This window comes from Eucyclogobius newberryi, unplaced genomic scaffold (assembly GCF_026437365.1).
Source record: "Eucyclogobius newberryi isolate DKJ021-1_F unplaced genomic scaffold, fEucNew1.0.hap1 SCAF_7, whole genome shotgun sequence".
NCBI classification, from domain to species: Eukaryota; Metazoa; Chordata; class Actinopteri; order Gobiiformes; family Gobiidae; genus Eucyclogobius; species Eucyclogobius newberryi.
In genome coordinates, this window is record NW_027316389.1 from 32804710 (window position 1) to 32823967 (window position 19258).

The 19258-nt window shown below is 41.8% G+C and overlaps 2 protein-coding genes across 3 annotated transcripts in view; one reads left to right on the plus strand and one right to left on the minus strand.

Moving 5' to 3' along the window:
* The window catches only part of rabl2 (RAB, member of RAS oncogene family-like 2), a 321019-nt gene that overhangs the window by 117958 nt on the left and 183803 nt on the right, over positions 1-19258 (plus strand). The window lies entirely within an intron of this gene.
* shank3a (SH3 and multiple ankyrin repeat domains 3a) overlaps positions 1-19258 on the minus strand; it is a 273592-nt gene that overhangs the window by 107277 nt on the left and 147057 nt on the right. For both annotated transcript variants that reach the window (XM_072435297.1, XM_072435296.1), the window contains exons 5-8: positions 14136-14244; positions 12715-12866; positions 10755-10922; positions 5612-5728 (exon numbers count right to left, since the gene is read on the minus strand). In XM_072435297.1, the coding sequence (XP_072291398.1) occupies positions 5612-5728; positions 10755-10922; positions 12715-12866; positions 14136-14244 (546 nt within the window). The remainder of the gene's footprint in view (positions 1-5611; positions 5729-10754; positions 10923-12714; positions 12867-14135; positions 14245-19258) is intronic.

Consider the following 19258-nt stretch of genomic DNA (forward strand, 5'->3'; position numbering starts at 1 on the left):
GCTTGGGTTCATGTGACATTGCTAAATTCTTCAGAGCCGATTGTTTAAAATTGAGCTTGAGTGTAGGTCAAAAATCAAACATCAAGCAAAATCAGGAAATCAAAGTAAAAAGTTGCTCCAGCCATATTTGACATGGAAGTCCATTAAACAATCCAAAAGGATCCTTGGTGCATATTGTCATCACTGGTTTGATTTAAAATAATAAGGTGCCGGGAGTGCTCAGATCAGAGGCATGACCTCATCAAGCAATTGATAAATAACAGAATACAAACCTCCACTAATTACATAGATTTGACCGTCAATTAAAACAAAAACTAAAAATATGCACACCCAATTCATAGTGAAATGATTAGAGTGGACTTTCTGTTCAAAAGCATCTGCCCTCCATGTGAGATTCTAACATCAACCACTCGAATGTATTTAAGATGATTCAGTTAATCGTTAATCCTGATTATTCAAGTCACAATAACAATAACAGTGAGAATTTCAAAACTAAAATTAAGAGAGCTCAAATATATTTACACTCTTTCAACCCAACTGTAAAATATCTAGGATTTGTTGCATACATTTGATGACCATAAATGAAAGGTTTCATTGTTGTTCGGTTGGGTCATTGTAACTGTTAAAAAGGGCAGATAACACGCTCTTCTTTCTGCTTCTTTTCCTTCATTATTTGTATGCTTCACTTTATGCCACTGTTGAGGTCTCGTTATTACACTCAACACTAACGCCGGCGGCACATTAGAGGATATTAAAATCATCTGCAGACCACAAACACGAGGACATTATCCGTCTCACATGAATCACAGCCACACCACACACTGGCTGGTTTGGACATAGATTTGAACGAGAGCGTGATGGAACGGGCCGTGATGAAAGCAAACACAAGGATACGGGACGGGCAGGAGCTGTTTGGAGCCAAAATGAAACAAAAAAAAGACCTAAACCTGCTTAAATAGGACACAGGAGAGCGCTCTATTCACTTGATCATACACCTGCCCTATCATACATTTAACCGTCAATGTTTATGGACAATTTGCACTCGTTTAAACCTGATGCCTTCCCCGCTCTGTTGGGTTCGTTCTACATGTCTCTCCTCTCTTGGGACTATTGATGTTTGCCACTACACCATTAGTTTGAGTTAATTCAGCCGGCCCACTCCTTGATCTGATCGAGCGTAATCATCTGAGTCAGACTTCCCTCTTCCTGGAGCCTTGCTGTGTCTGCGATCAATCAGCCCAACACGAGCCCTGCACCTGAGACCACCGCACTGCCCACCGCCACATTACACCATCTCATACTCTACATGCTTCTTTCAACTAAACTGTGTATTAATTATACACTGTACATGTATAATGAACCAGGAAACATGTTGGTGCCCTGTTCTCTTGTGGCAAGGCAAGCAGGCGGAAGGTATTGAGTGGTTTTCCAACGCTTTTGATCTTGAAATATGCACTGAAAATCACTTCACTTGATGAAGCAGGTCAAGACTCAAGAGTAGAAATAGACATCGTTACCAATTAACCAGAGGTGGTAGTGGTAGTACATTTAACTCGTCCTGTAGTTTTCAGACACCAAACCTTTACTCCTACTTGAGTAAAGTATTTGACCAGTTTTCTCACTTGCGTTTTGGTTCCTCTTCCCACTGTGGATAAGTATATTATTATTACAATAATATTATTAAGTATATTATTATTACAATTATAGCATTATGTTATGATATTACATTATTTGAACATTTGAGTTTGTTGCACAGCTACTTCAGATGTGATTTTGTCTCTCATTTTTGTGTCTATCCTTTGAAAATATTTGTTTGTATATCTTCTGCAGTTACTCTTGTAATTACTTGAATAGTAGCTTGCTCAAATAATGCAATTTCTTGGTACTTTTACTTGCAAAATATTATTCTGAGGTAACTATACAATTACTTTAGTAAAATTTTTGGTTAACTACCACTAAAATGAAGTTTGAGCTTTTAAATATAGCATTTTATTGCTGTATCTTAAAAACACATCTAAAATTGTTCATTATAACACATTTAAAGTTTGGTGAGGTCGTCCCAACATAAGTTTGACCGCTCCTTTTGAAACCAGGAATGAAACCAGGAAGTGCTCCTCCATGTTCTTATGTCTACACCAGTCTCTATAAATAGTCACATTTATATGGGTGACTGGTTATATATATATATATATATATATATATATATATATATATATATATACTGGAAACTGAACAAGCTGAAAGCCATATGGGAAAGAGAGGCATCCCACAACCAAGATGCACAGTGGCTGATGGCTCTGAGAGAGGACCACAGCAACATCTCTGAGCAGGATCCAGTTAGCATCACTGTGGCAGACATACAGGAAAGAGTCTCAGGCATGAAAAACTGGACTGCACCGGGCCCTGACGTGATACATGATACTGGCTTAAGAAACTCACCTCACTCCACGAGCGCCTAGCAGCCCAAATGAACACACTGCTAAGGGACGGAACTCACCCAGAATGGCAAACCGAAGGGTGTACGATCCTGATCCAGAAGTATCCTTCAAAGGGCACAGTCCCGTCCTACTATCGGCCAATAACCTGTCTCTCCACAATGTGGAAGCTCCTGTCGGGCAAAATAGCGGCTAAGATAAGCGGGCATATGGATCAATACATGAGCACAGCTCAGAAAGGCATCAGCAAAAATACCAGAGGTGCGAAACATCAGCTCCTGGTAGACAGAACAGTCGCACGGGACTGTAGAACCTGACACACCAACCTGAGCACTGCCTGGATCTATTACAAAAAAGCATATGACTCAATGCCACACACTTGGATCATTGAAAGCTTGGAGTTGTACAACATCAATGGGGCTTTAAGAGCCTTCATAGGGAACTCGATGAGGTTGTGGAAAACCACCCTTGAGGCCAATGGCAAGACACTTGCACAAGTGAACATCAAATGTGGCATATACCAAGGTGATGCGCTGTCCCCACTGCTGTTCTGCAGAGGTCTGAACACCCTCAGCCAAATAATCAACAAGACTGGCTATGGATATCGTCTCAGGAATGGAGCTACAATCAGTCACCTCCTCTACATGGATGACATCAAGCTCTATGCTAACAGCGAGCGGGACATTGACTCCCTGATCCACACCACCAGGATCTACAGCTCAGATATTGGAATGTCATTCGGACTAGAGACGTGTGGGCGGATGGTGACTAAGAGAGGGAAGGTAGTCCACACAGAGGGGGTCTCACTCCCAGAAGAAACGATAGCAGACATTGAGGACAGTTACAAGTACCTGGGAATACCACAGGCAAATGGCAACCTAAAAAAGAGGTAACAAGGAAAGGTACGGCCAAATACCTACAACGAGTGAGGCAAGTCCTCAGAAGCCAGCTCAATGGCAAGAACAAGTCCCGGGCAACAAACAGCTACGCCCTGCCAGTGATCCGATACCCTGCGGGAATAATCAGTTGGCCAAAGGAGGAGATACAGACCACAGATGTTAAGACACGAAAGCTCCTGACCATGCATGGAGGGTTCCATCCCAAATCCAGCACCCTGAGATTGTACACTAGCCGTAAGGAAGGAGGCCGGGGACTAGTGAGTGTGAGAGCCACTATCCAGGACGAAATATCCAAGATCCATAAGTACATCAAGGACAAAGCTTCTACAGATGACGTGCTCAGTGAATGTCTCAGACAATGGGGAACAGAGGATGATGAGGTACTGGAGGAGGGACCATCATGGGAGGACACGCCCCTACATGGGATGTACCACCGGAACATAACTGAAGTGGCTGATATCACGAAATCCTACCAATAGCTAGAAAGAGCCGGTCTGAAGGACAGCACAGAGGCCCTGATCATGGCAGCACAGGAGCAGGCCCTGAACACCAGATCAATAGAGGCCCAGATCTACCACACCAAACTAGACCCAAGGTGTAGGCTGTGCAAAGAGGCCCCTGAGACCATCCCACACATAACTGCAGGGTGCAAGATGCTGGCAGGGACAACATACACGGAGCGCCATAACCAGGAGGCTGGCATAGTGTACAGAAACATCTGAGCAGAGTACGGGCTGGAGACCCCAAGGACAAGGTGGGAAACACCTCCAAAGGTGGTGGAGAACGACCGAGCCAAGGTCCTCTGGGACTTCCAGATACAGACTGACCGAATGGTAATGGCGAACCAACCAGATATAGTGGTGGTGGACAAGGATCAGAGGAAAGCCGTGGTGGTGGACGTTGCAGTGCCATGGGATGGAAACACCCGGAAAAAGGAGCACAAAAAACCAAAGCCTGCGAGAGGAGCTGGAGAAGGCCTGGAGCGTGAAGGTATCGGTGGTGCCTGTAGTGATCGGAGCACTTAGGGCAGTGACCCTCAAACTGGAGGAATGGCTTGAGCAGATCCCAGGAAGGACGTCGGAAATCTCGGTCCAGAAAAGTGCAGTGCAGGAACAGAAAAGATACTGCGCAGAATCCTCAAGCTCCCAGACCTCTGGTAGAGGACACGAGCTTGAAGGGGAAGAAATAGAGATCGCCCGCGGAGGGTGAGAAAGAGTTTTTAATGCATATTGAATGTAATATCATTAGCGACTTGTTACTCAGTTTATTACGAGGCCCCCCACAGTCCCTAAATGTCACTTGTCAGCCCCTGCTCCGCCCCTGCTTCACCCCTGCTCCAGCTTCACCTGGAGCCCTTATCCTGCTCTTCTGCAGGACAGATCGAGGCTCTAGAAAACACTACAGGCTGGAACTATGGACAATTTCTGTTGCATTTATGAAAACATGATTTAGACATTTGAAAGAAGTTGAACCACTTTGGTTCGCCGTGGTTCGCCGTGCCAGCAGGACGCATGGACTTCTTGTTTTATTCACACTTTTTCATGGTTTCTAATTGAACATGAGGCAAATTTTCATCATCAAAAAACAGTTTTGCTCCTTGTGGATTGTGGAATAGGTGTGCAGATCAAAACTGTTCCCAGTTGTGCCCCTGATCTGTCTTTTTCTGTCTGAACTGTGGCTTGTTCTGCAGCATCTCAGACTTTCTATGGAGAGACAGAAAGCATGAGGGAAAGAAAAAGCGACCGGCGACACTTGACACTACTACTATAGGCTCTGTTTATTTGCAAATAGAACCGTGCAGCTGCTGCCAATTTCATTAAATCCAAACTGTCAAGTCAAACTGGCGGTGCCCCTCGGAGCGCTTGATGCCCTATGTGTGGAATGGGAGCGGCGCCACTGAATGATGGTGTTTTTTATTTTCTTGCTGTGAAGTTTCTGTGGAAGACATACTAGACTTGGAGCCCTTTCCATGGCGTCAACATTCCATTCAAGTCAATTATCTCAAAGACTGTGAGACTGTGATGGAGTGTCTGTCTATAGAAGGGAAATAATTATGTTTTGTCAAATGAAAATAAATAAATAATGATAATAATAATTTATTACTAAAAAAATGATAGCTGCAGTCCTTATCTCTGTCATGATGCCTTTTTGTATCATTTGAAAATAATTCACTGTTGCCAGCAGGGTTCTTAAAAATACGAATCCAGGCTTTCTTTGTGAAACAAGGGTGTCCAAACGAGCTTAAGTTGTAGGCTGAATCCTGGAGACGATTGTTACCTGGTTGTAGAGGGCACACACGTGGAGGGCTGTGTTTCCAGAGGCGTTCTGAGCACTCATGTTGGCCCCATAGAACAGCAGGTGCTCCAGGTGCTGCACATGACCATAGCGACATGCCTGGAGAAGAAGAGCAACAAACAAGTGATTAGATTTAAAATGTTATTTCCGTACAGAGACACGGTACGTGATATCTGTCGAAAGGTAAAAAAAAAAAACTTATACCAAGTCCTTTCTTACAGCTTGTAATTAAGTTCTTTCATTTATAGGACTGACAGCCAAGTATTGGTTTATTTCTTAAACAAAGCGTGTGATCTTGGCTGTTTGGCATGGGACTACATCACCGTCTTCACACGCACAGCCACAGAGAAGATCTTTGATTATAATTTCACCAGGCCAGAATGATGGCTCATTCAGCCCCTGTTTTCACAGAACTGGAAGCAATGGACTTTTCATCTAATCTCTTTCTATCTGTTTTTCTGTGCCACCCACTCTGGTGTTGTCCTGTGTCGCTGCGACTGGGCCAAAGCATTGTTCTCTCTCTTCTGTGTGTTATGTGGGGCTAAGCGTGTGTGACAGCGGAGAGATTGGGCACAAATGAAGCTGGGATTGTTGTTGCTTATCGGACGTTCTGCGGGCAAGCTAATGTAGAGTACAGTGACACTCCTGCGGTGATCGAACATACTCATGATCCACAGTGAACAACATATATTAAACAGTAACCAGAGTTATCTAGAAACAGCTGCTGATGCCGTGACATGAGTAATGCACCTCTGCACATTTACTGTTATTGATATACGCTGCATTTAGGGCTGCAACAACTGATCATTTTACTAATTGATTAGTCAAACAATTATTCTTTGGATTAATTGATTAGTTGTTTGAAATGCAAATGTCATGTGATGAAAAAACATACAATATTTTACCCAGAAGGAGCTGAAGTGAATGCACTAAATTGACACATTTTCTGCCTCATTTTTATGCAATTATGACTCAGTTTGAGTCATAAAACTTATTTTAACTGCTCATGGCATGTTTTAGAACCTATGTATGGACCAGTTTATTTGATTAATAAATTAGTTGATGATTATTTAAATATTTAATTACCAATAGTTGTGATTAATTAATTGACTTGCCTATCTGTGTGATTTCTACATGTCAAGCGAGCTTTATAAGGCATATGGACACCCGTGAAAAAGAGTCCTGCACAGGTTCCTGTATAAAATATAAAACAGTCTTTTTATGTTAGGAACCAGGTCTTCAAATTATCCCTTGTCTGCATAACCTATGAAAGTGGCATCGGTTTCTGAAACAGTGCTCTTTGTTCTGTCCCTTTTAACTAAACAATGAATAATAACTCAGCATCTGACATTTGTCTTCCAACAGTGAAAACTACGGCTGCAACACTTAATCGACAATTAATTGACTAACTGTCGACAAAAAAAACTGTGGTTGCCGGGAGACACATCATTATCATGTGTTCTGGGAGTGTCCTGTTGCACACAAATATTGGACAGAAGATAATAGGGCATTGCAAACTGTTTTTGACACCACCGTCCCACTCAATGGCAGAACTATGTACTTGGGCCTCAAAACCCCTGCCATGGACACAATAAATGGATACCTTAGGAACACGGCTGGGAAAAAGGCCAGCCCAAATAAAATGGATGACACAAACCGACGATTAAGGACTGGAAAGACACAATAAATCACATATGGACTCACACATAATGACTGAATTTAAAAATGGAAAACTGGACTTAAGGGGACTTTTGTCTTTGTGTGCCATAACTCTATTTTTTCGTTGGATGCATCACCTTCCTAATCTATTAATTTAAATTTAGCTTGGTTTGTTTCTGTCTGTTCTTGCCCTGTTTGATAATCGTAAGCAATAACTGGACTCTAAAAGACATACAAAAATAACTGTTTAGAACAATGAAATAAAAAATAAATAATTTCTGATTTTAAAAACACGCTTCATTTTGAAACTACTGATCTGGAAGACACTGTATGTTAACATTTATTTATTATTATTTATTGGTTGAAAATATATTTTAAAAGTCTCAATGTACAATAGAAATAGAAATGATTTAAATCTTTTGCACAACCCACAAATTGAATTTAAGTTTCTGTGAAGTTCAGAAAAATGTAAAAAATAATCTTTATAAAAATGTACTTTTCATCATGATAGTGCGTATGTAGATATGTTATTTTAGCTTCACTGCTATCCCATTTAATTTTCTTTTCACTCGTCACTTGGACAAACTGGGAAAGACACAAACATTATTAATATAATTGATATAATTACATTTGTCAATATAAGATCAATACAAAAATATGAAGTCCCCAATATCACTGATACCAATATTGGGACTAATATTTTGTTCAGTGGGACATCATCTTCAAATTGTCATTGTATTTGTTCAAAGTGGGTAGTACGTTTTCTGCCTTTCACTTCTTCCTGACCATTTTCACACTAAATTCTTTTCTACCAAAAATGCCTGACACAAAGCATTATGAAGTCATAAGCTGTTATTATGTTTACAGAACAAGGGAAGGCCTCGGGCCTTAAACAAATGAACAATATGCTGTGTTTTCTCTTTTTCAGCACAAACCAATTTCTCCACAGCCTGTTCTCGGACCCACTGGACCAGTTCAGATACAGCTACAGCACCTTTAGCTTTGTGAGTGGCAATCAGCTCTGAAGGCTCATGCAATACACAGGTTATGTAATGACCAGTACTACACACGCAGAGAAACATGCATGTAACAACAGTCAAATACTGTGGCTGCAGTACCTGGTGTATCTGAGAGTACTGTACATGAGCTGCAGTACCTGGTGTATCTGATAGTACTGTACATGAGTGAGCTGCAGTACCTGGTGTATCTGATAGTACTGTACTTGAGTGAGTTGCAGTACCTGGTGTATCTGATAGTACTGTACATGAGTGAGTTGCAGTACCTGGTGTATCTGATAGTACTGTACATGAGTGAGCTGCAGTACCTGGTGTATCTGATAGTACTGTACATGAGTGAGTTGCAGTACCTGGTGTATCTGATAGTACTGTACATGAGTGAGTTGCAGTACCTGGTGTATCTGATAGTACTGTACATGAGTGAGTTGCAGTACCTGGTGTATCTGATAGTACTGTACATGAGTGAGCTGCAGTACCTGGTATATCTGATAGTACTGTACATGAGTGAGTTGCAGTGCCTGGTGTATCTGATAGTACTGTACATGAGTGAGTTGCAGTGCCTGGTGTATCTGATAGTAATGTACATGAGTGAGTTGCAGTACCTGGTGTATCTGATAGTACTGTACATGAGTGAGTTGCAGTACCTGGTGTATCTGATAGTACTGTACATGAGTGAGTTGCAGTACCTGGTGTATCTGATAGTACTGTACATGAGTGAGCTGCAGTACCTGGTGTATCTGATAGTACTGTACATGAGTGAGTTGCAGTACCTGGTGTATCTGATAGTAATGTACATGAGTGAGCTGCAGTACCTGGTGTATCTGATAGTACTGTACTTGAGTGAGTTGCAGTACCTGGTGTATCTGATAGTACTGTACTTGAGTGAGCTGCAGTACCTGGTGTATCTGATAGTACTGTACTTGAGTGAGTTGCAGTACCTGGTGTATCTGATAGTACTGTACATGAGTGAGTTGCAGTACCTGGTGTATCTGATAGTACTGTACATGAGTGAGTTGCAGTACCTGGTGTATCTGATAGTACTGTACATGAGTGAGCTGCAGTACCTGGTGTATCTGATAGTACTGTACATGAGTGAGCTGCAGTACCTGGTGTATCTGATAGTACTGTACATGAGTGAGTTGCAGTACCTGGTGTATCTGATAGTACTGTACATGAGTGAGTTGCAGTACCTGGTGTATCTGATAGTACTGTACATGAGTGAGTTGCAGTCCCTGGTGTATCTGATAGTACTGTACATGAGTGAGCTGCAGTACCTGGTGTATCTGATAGTACTGTACATGAGTGAGTTGCAGTACCTGGTGTATCTGATAGTAATGTACATGAGTGAGCTGCAGTACCTGGTGTATCTGATAGTACTGTACATGAGTGAGCTGCAGTACCTGGTGTATCTGATAGTACTGTACATGAGTGAGTTGCAGTGCCTGGTGTATCTGATAGTACTGTACATGAGTGAGCTGCAGTACCTGGTGTATCTGATAGTACTGTACATGAGGTAGCTGCAGTACCTGGTGTATCTGATAGTACTGTACATGAGTGAGTTGCAGTACCTGGTGTATCTGATAGTACTGTACATGAGGTAGCTGCAGTACCTGGTGTATCTGATAGTACTGTACATGAGTGAGTTGCAGTACCTGGTGTATTTGATAGTACTGTACATGAGTGAGTTGCAGTACCTGGTGTATCTGATAGTACTGTACATGAGTGAGTTGCAGTACCTGGTGTATCTGATAGTACTGTACATGAGTGAGTTGCAGTACCTGGTGTATCTGATAGTACTGTACATGAGTGAGCTGCAGTACCTGGTGTATCTGATAGTACTGTACATGAGTGAGTTGCAGTACCTGGTGTATCTGATAGTACTGTACATGAGGTAGCTGCAGTACCTGGTGTATCTGATAGTACTGTACATGAGTGAGCTGCAGTACCTGGTGTATCTGATAGTACTGTACATGAGTGAGTTGCAGTACCTGGTGTATCTGATAGTACTGTACATGAGTGAGCTGCAGTACCTGGTGTATCTGATAGTACTGTACATGAGTGAGTTGCAGTACCTGGTGTATCTGATAGTACTGTACATGAGTGAGCTGCAGTACCTGGTGTATCTGATAGTACTGTACATGAGGTAGCTGCAGTACCTGGTGTATCTGATAGTACTGTACATGAGTGAGTTGCAGTACCTGGTGTATCTGATAGTACTGTACATGAGTGAGCTGCAGTACCTGGTGTATCTGATAGTACTGTACATGAGGTAGCTGCAGTACCTGGTGTATCTGATAGTACTGTACATGAGTGAGTTGCAGTACCTGGTGTATCTGATAGTACTGTACATGAGGTAGCTGCAGTACCTGGTGTATCTGATAGTACTGTACATGAGTGAGTTGCAGTACCTGGTGTATTTGATAGTACTGTACATGAGTGAGTTGCAGTACCTGGTGTATCTCCTGCCAGCCGTTCTCGTCCACACAGCCGACCTGGGCGTGGTCGTGCAGCAGCAGCTCACAGCAGTAGGGGTCTCCTCCCACCATAGAGCTGTGGTACAGGGGGGTCAGGCCCCGGCTGTCCTTATAGTCAGGTGAGGCCCCCAAGTCCAACAAAGTCTATGGACAAAGGGACAAGCTCAGATTCTGACACATTCTGCTGTTATGTAATACAAATGTAAAATGGATTAAACATAATCTATACAGCACAATATTAGCAGTTCTTTATGGTCAGATTGTGCAATAGCTTGGACTGAAGTCTAACTTGAGGGACAGAGCTTCAGACAGAGTTAGCTTCATTCCCCCAGTTGATGACATCACATGAAAGGTGTCAAGAATCAAAACAATAGAACCAAAACAAACATGGCTGCACCAACGGCAATACTTTGGCCTATTTTAGGAGAAATACGGACTATTTTGTTTTTGAAAAACGTGCACACAATGGAACTTTGTACCTTTGTGGATGAGAAAGACTACTGTCCTTTTCTGAATACTAGATTTAACACAATATAGATTTTTCTGCATCTTCCGCTGTTGTGACACTTCGACCAATCAGCGTGATGTATTTTTCAACGTCCCGACGGCTTTCATCGAGAGCCTTCCCAGATTGATTTATGTGAAGTATTCAGAGTGAGACACAGTTCAATCTGGAGTGAGTCAGGTTAGCCACAGCATATTTCCAACAAAAAAAGTGTGCCAATCATTCTGCTCTTCATTGTAGCCAGTTAGCAATGAAACTGTCCAGCCCCGACTGTGTATATTTCAAAGCAATATGTAAAAAAATAAAATAAATATATATATATATATATATATATATATATATATTTTACTATTTTTGACCAGATCAAAGCTGTAACAAATCACAGATGCAGATCTGACTATGACTATGGCTCTATCTGCCCACGAGCCCATGGAAATCCAGAGACACTCGGGCTGAAGCACCGCTGCTGCTCGTCGCTCACAGGCTCTTCACTGAGGCGCTCTCTCTGAGCAGGAGGAGAGTTCACACACAGAAACTGGTGTAGTGTGTACGAGTGTGTGTGTGTGTGTACGAGTGTGTGTGTGTGTGTGCGAGTGTGTGTGTGTGTGTGTGTGTGTGCGAGTGTGTGTGTGTGTGTGTGTGTGTGTGTGCGAGTGTGTGTGTGTGTGTGTGTGTACGTGTGTGTGTGTGCGAGTGTGTGTGTGTGTGTGTGTGTGTACGTGTGTGTGTGCGAGTGTGTGTGTGTGTGTGTGTGCGAGTGTGTGTGTGTGTACGTGTGTGTGTGTACGTGTGTGTGTGTGTACGTGTGTGTGTGTGTGCGAGTGTGTGTGTGTGTGTGTGTGTGTGTGCGAGTGTGTGTGTGTGTGTGTGTACGTGAGTGTGTGTGTGTGTGCAAGTGTGTGTGTGTGTGTGTGTGTACGTGTGTGTGTGTGTACGTGCGTGTGTGTGTGTGTGTGTGTGTGTGTGTGTGTGTACGTGTGTGTGTGTGTGTGTGTGCGAGTGTGTGTGTGTGTACGTGTGTGTGTGTGCGTGTGTGTGTGTGTACGTGTGTGTGTGTGTGCGAGTGTGTGTGTGTGTGTGTGTGTGCGAGTGTGTGTGTGTGTGTGTACGTGAGTGTGTGTGTGTGTGCAAGTGTGTGTGTGTGTGTGTACGTGTGTGTGTGTGTACGTGCGTGTGTGTGTGTGTGTGTGTACGTGTGTGTGTGTGTGTGCGTGTGTGTGTGTGTGTACGTGTGTGTGTGTGTACGTGTGTGTGTGTGTGTGCGTGTGTGTGTGTGTGTACGTGTGTGTGTGTGTACGTGTGTGTGTGTGTACGTGTGTGTACGTGTGTGTGTGTGTGTGTGTGTGTGTACGTGTGTGTACGTGTGTGTGTGTGTACGTGTATGTACGTGTGTGTGTGTGTGCGAGTGTGTGTGTGTGTGTGTGGACTCACGATGAGAGCAGTGTGGTTCTTGCTGCGCACTGCCTTGTGGAGGGCCGTGATGCCATCTTTGGTCCTGAAGTCTAGATGAGCGCCTCCACTCTTCAGCACCTTGATGAGCTCTGCACAGCCCTCCAACTGTGCAGCCAGCGTGAGAGGGCATTCTACAGGCAGATGTCAGAAGACCTATTACAATGGACTGTTATGCTATGAGGGACAAAGGATTACATTTACAGCCACAAACTAAATACATCCAAATAATGCTAACATGTATGAATGAGGTTTACACAATTACACTGTATTGTTCATCGCAATAGTCTTTTTTGCAATATAACACCATTCCAAGTATTGTGACAATATGTGATAATAAATCTGGACTAGACCAGGACTAAAGCAGGACTAGAACACAGCCTCCCTCAGGACTAAACAGTTTAACTCAGATTTGTATATTTGTTTTTCAATGTAATTCAATTCAAATGTAATACAAATGTGTTCATCATGGGGCCCTACTGCTTATACCAGCGAGACCCTCAACAGTGACTGTGCATGGGCTGCACTCATCACCACAGATCACCACAGTCCTAGAGGCTGTTTCCGGTTGGCATTAGTCCAGTGTATTCTGCTCTTCTTCACACAGGTCAGCCAACAGGGACAGTGCTTTCATGGAGACGCAAACATTTGCATAAACACGAGCAGAATAACAAAGGAAGTAATCCAGCTTTAGCCAGCTCACACAAAATCTATATTTGGTCATTAGGCAGTGAAGACAGATCTATAGAGAACACACAATCCAAAGCTTCAAGACAAGGAAGGAAAATCTTCAGTCATCTTAAATGTGAAGAGCTTTTTTATCTGTGGTTTACGTCACATCGACTTTATCATTCAGAAAGTGTGATTTCGTAAAGCTGGACTTATACTAGAGGAATGGTAAGGTATTGAACTTTTTGCTATTGTTTGCCATTATTATTCAGTTAATCCATAATTTTTAGGTCACTATATAAGCCTAAGAACTAAAACAAAGACTGTGACTATTTTAGAAGCTAAATTAAGACTTTTTACTTCACTCTATAGTGTAAACAATACACCTTAGTGTAAACTACTTTTTCATAAGGCCATTAATTTCATATAAAGTCACAAACTTGGACTATGGGAATTAGAGATCCTGCTCTCAGTAATTGTGAGTAATTGTTAAATTGTGTGATTTTTCTCCCAATAATCGTTACACTAAAATGTGATATCCGTTGTGTCAATAATTGTGAATAGCCTCATTCCTCTCACAAGGATTAAAACACTGAAAATTGCGATTGAGACATTGCTTACTTGCGCACAAACTACATCCAAACTAAGACTAAAAACAGGATCAAACCAAGTCTAAATCAGGACTAAACTGGGCTCCAATGATGTCCAAACCAGAACAAGCGTGAATGCCATACCTCCTGTGTCTGGATCATGGAAGTTAGGATCCAAGCCTTTTTCCAGGAAGCGTGAGACTTTCTCGATGTTTCTTAGCTGCACATACTCCATAAACTTCTTCAAGTTGGCCTAAAGGAGGAGAGACAGAGGGACAGAGAGGGAGAGAGGGAGATGTGATGTCAGACTCATGTGGATGGGCATGTTAAATAATGTAGAGAACAGATGAAAGCCACAGACCACTTTCTGCTTGGAGAGCTTGAGCATGTGAAAAAGACATCACAGAAAAAGGGTGTGGATTGTAAATGTGTGAAATACTCTTTTAATATAGAGATATTAGTTATGATCTTTTCAGTTTGAGACTATGACTGGATGTGTTCATATATTAATTTATGATTTATAAGTATGAAGGAGAATGTTCTCCAGGGACGGGCAATACAACAATATTCTTATAGATACAATATTAAAGTGCATAAGACTACATATTCCACTAAAATGATAATAGTTCAAATTTTACTAAACCTACAGTACTTTTCGAACTTCAAGCTGCTACTTTTTCTCTACGCTTTGAACCCTGCGGTCATTACAACGGTGCGTCTAATTTATAGATTTTTACTGGCTAACTGCCACCGGGGGGCGCTCTAGCAGGAAGCACAAGCGTTTGACCGTAGAAGAAGACGACAGGGGACACATCGTGTTTTCTATATCTTAAGCTTCAAAACGCCACAAGACCCCCGGTTCAAAAGAGAACAGGCGCATCACTACCGAGTTTATGTATGTGTGAATATCTCATGTTACAACGTGGGCACCAGCGGCTTATTGGCAGATGCGGCCCGTATTTGTACAATCGATTTTTTCTTATTATCTTTATTCAGGAGCGCGCTATAGCTCGAAAAGTATGGTATTTGTCGACAGTTTGGCAATTTTAGTAATGTTTATAATTGTACTTTCTGGGCAGTAGACCATACGGAAAACATGAGCAAAAATGTACATAAATTACATAACAATTATGATTTGACAGTAAATTTGACCAGAAAACAGCTATATTTTGTTGAGTGATCGTTTAAACAGTCAGAAAATTGTGTCAGTTTGTGAGTTAGTGTGAATTGTCTGGCATGTCGTATATTGATGACATAGGCAGAGGGATTACGTTTTAGAACTCAGCACAACCTCCTGCAATTTTAAAGTTTATATTTCAAAATTCTTCATTAACGGCAAGGTCTCTGATGTAAAACTATAATAAACATTAACCAAGGGTTATATACCACCAAACTAATTCTTAATTAGCAAACACTGAGGGCGTTTTAATAAATATTTTCATTGAAAAGGGTTTCAAATAGGCTCTGAAATTAATGTCAACACTTTGCATTAAATTACATTTCAAATGTATCGATACTTTGATATTGATACTCTCATCCATAGATCTTACTTCGCCTGCACCGTTCCACTGCAGTGATGTTTTGATTCGATTTATCTTGCATTTATTCAGTTACAGGTGATTTTATTGCCTAGAAATTCCTTTACAAACATGTCGGTGTAATCCCTCATTCGTCCAGGCGTGTTCCATAGTAGAAAAAGCTTCAGTTGTAGTCATCTGGACTCAGTTTGAAAAAGTAGACGTTTCGACTCTCATCCAAGAGTCATTGTCAATAACAGAATTTAGGTCGAGAACTCCGATATTAATACTGTTCTGTGGTAAGACCCGCCCATTGGGAGGAGCCTTCCTGAAGTAGAAAGAGTTGTTTGTTTCAACAGAAACTCCCCCTTGTATCTACCGAGCCTATTCAGAATCTTAATGGGCTGTTAAAACCTCTTTGTCTTAGTGAGACCCTGGCTCAACCACCCTGAGTACCTGATTAGCATTTGAATGCCCTGGTCCTTTACCTTTCCAGGGGTTCAGAATCCCATTATAAATAACAGGAAGATTAAACCTTAGCCCTCCATTTCTGTTTAAAGAAGGTCTTTCTTTTTTAACAAAAATAGCTTCCTTGACTCCTCTCTCAAACCATCTTTTCTCCCTGCTTAAAACCTTCACCTCACCGTCTTCAAACGAGTGATTAGAGGCTTCAAGATGGAGATGCACGGCGCTCTGTGGTCCTGAACTTGTATTTCTTCTGTGTTGATAAAGCCTCTTGTGTAGAGGCTGTTTCGTCTCACCTATGTAACGTTCTTTACAACTTTCTTCACTGCATTGGATCGAATAAACTATATTGCTCTGTTTTTGAGTCGGCAATTTGTCCTTTGGGTGAACCAGTTTTTGTCTTAAAGTGTTGCCTGGTTTAAAATAAACAGGGACTTCGTGTTGTCTAAAAATTCTCTGCAGTTTTTCCGACAGGCCAGACACATAAGGGATAGAAACACCCTTCCTTCTCTGTTCAGTTTCCCTTTATCAGCACAGAAGAAATACTAGTTCAGGACCACAGAGCGCCGTGCATCTCCATCTTGAAGCCTCTAATCACTCGTTTGAAGACGGTGAGGTGAAGGTTTTAAGCAGGGAGAAAAGATGGTTTGAAAGAGGAGTCAAGGAAGCTATTTTTGTTAAAAAAGAAAGACCTTCTTTAAACAGAAATGGAGGGCTTAGGTTTAATCTTCCTGTTATTTATAATGGGTTACTGAACCCCTGGAAAGGTAAAGGACCAGGGCATTCAAATGCTAATCAGGTACTCAGGGTGGTTGAGCCAGGGTCTCACTAAGACAAAGAGGTTTTAACAGCCCATTAAGATTCTGAATAGGCTAGCTCGGTAGATACAAGGGGGAGTTTCTGTTGAAACAAACAACTCTTTCTACTTCAGGAAGGCTCCTCCCAATGGGCGGGTCTTACCACAGAACAGTATTAATATCGGAGTTCTCGACCTAAATTCTGTTATTGACAATGACTCTTGGATGAGAGTCGAAACGTCTATTTTTTCAAACTGAGTCCAGATGACTACAACTGAAGCTTTTTCTACTTTACAAACATGCATTTTTACTTTGGCGGGCTCGCCTCTCGAAAGATCTGATCTATAACTTGGCCTATTGTCATCATTGGTTTGTCTAAATATGATATAATGTCCATATGTTCTGTCCATAGAACAGCCATTTACTGTAAATAAGTGTGTATTTATTTATTTACTTTTATACTAGATTTAAATATATTTATACAGTTTTTAAATATAGTTTTAGGGACGCTTTTTATTGTACCACTTCTGTCTCTAATCTGTTTTTGTACCTAATCTGTGTTGCAACACTGTAATTTCCCCATTGTGGGACAAATAAAGATAATCTAAAATGACATTTCAGTTTAAAACAATATCAGTGATTCTCAGACATTTCATATCAAGTACCACAAATAAAATGTTTGCTTTACCATTACCGGCTGATCTAAACCCGGTCTATAAAAGGACTATTCCAGGTCTAACACAAGAATTCTGTTGCTACAATAGTTGTAAACAAAGATCAAATGAATCAAATACTAAAACTATAGAGAAACACGTTTGAATTTAAAAACACACAGTCCAAACATACAGTAAATGGGTCACATACAACACAGAGCTTAGTGTATCCCATGAAAAGTGCAAGAATTACCGCTCAGTTACTCAGTTACATCCTTCTTACTTCATCCTCCATTTTCACACAACATCCACTACACACAGTCAACTACTCGTTACAGACGTGATTTTGCTCTGCCACTTACCATATGCTGCACAGTCATCTATCTTTGTCCCAAAAATGTAAAAAACTATCCCGTTCCCTCAGCCTGCCTCCCCGTCCAGCTGCACCGAGTTGCCAGGTCCTCTGCTCTGCTCATCCTCAAGTCAAACCAAGTCAGAGAAATTCACTTAGGCGCCCTCCTCTCTCTTTCCCCACATGTTGGCTGAGGCAGTTGTTATGGTGATGGGACACAGAGCAGCTGCACACACAGGCGAGTAAGCGGACCAAGGTTGAGTCGTGTGTTTTTGTGTGCGAGCCCCGTACAATAAGCCGCGCTCTGCTAGTGAAAGTTCAGAGAAGGCGTGGGTGATATTGACCAGAATGAATATGGGTTGAGTAGCCGTCACAAAGCAGAGGCAGTCACAAATGGCTGAACAACATTTACGCACGCTATTCGAGTGTTTTCAATATTTCCGCTTGATGAAGGCAGAGTTGACGTGCAAATAAACTTCAGCTCAACAGTTCATCGTGGCAACTCACTGCTATACATGAAAAAACAGTCAGGCTGATGTCTAATTGAATGCCAAAAAGTACAAATCCTACCAAATCTTCTGAATTTGTCAACATTTATAACATTTCTGTCAACCATCAAAAGAAGAAAACTTATTTTCTGTCAAATAAACAATACTGGGATGAATCAGGAACTGTTTGTACCCCAAACCCACACAGAAAAGCCTAATAATAGCTAATAACAAGTCCCTTAATCTCATTTTCAGTGACATTTGCTTCAGATTTGAAATGGGAATGACCAAGAACCAATAAATGTGTAGTCTGTCTGTCAATATCTTCCAATAGCAGCTTTACTCCAATTTGTATTGCCCAAAATAAGTCTCAGTGTTAGCAATACAGATTGTGTTCCAGCTGTGGTAATATTGTTGTAGGTCATCATTGCCACATAGAGAGCCTGTATTCTCATTGGCCATTCATGCCATCAATCCATTAAGTGCTGTGTCTCCCTGTCATTCGCCCATTAGCCACTCGCTTTGATACTATTTACCAGCTTTTCTTTTTCATGTTCTCTCCAGCGCCTCACAGCAGCACGAGAGATCCACGCTACACCTGGATCCAAAAGTGAAGCTGCTGTTTTTCCGATACGGCAATATATTGACACATTAGCCTTCCTCAACACATTCTGCTTCCCCAGCTTTGAACAGCCCGGTCTCGACTCTGCCCCGCTGTAGTGGTGCTGTTTGCTTTGCTGCTGCTGAACACACTCATTTGTTTCACTAGTTATTTTATTTGCCTGTCCCTGTCACACAATACGAGTAAATCAGGCATCAGAAGTCAAAGCTATAGAGTATAACAAAACATCCAGTCATTCGATAGTACTCGTTAGTACTCGTACAGAAACTGCTTCAGTTTGAAAATGGCCTCATATTAGTCAGGTCTTTTGCTAATTATGACTAAACATTTACAGTTCTCTCCTGGTAAACCCTGCATGGTAAAATGACAGAAT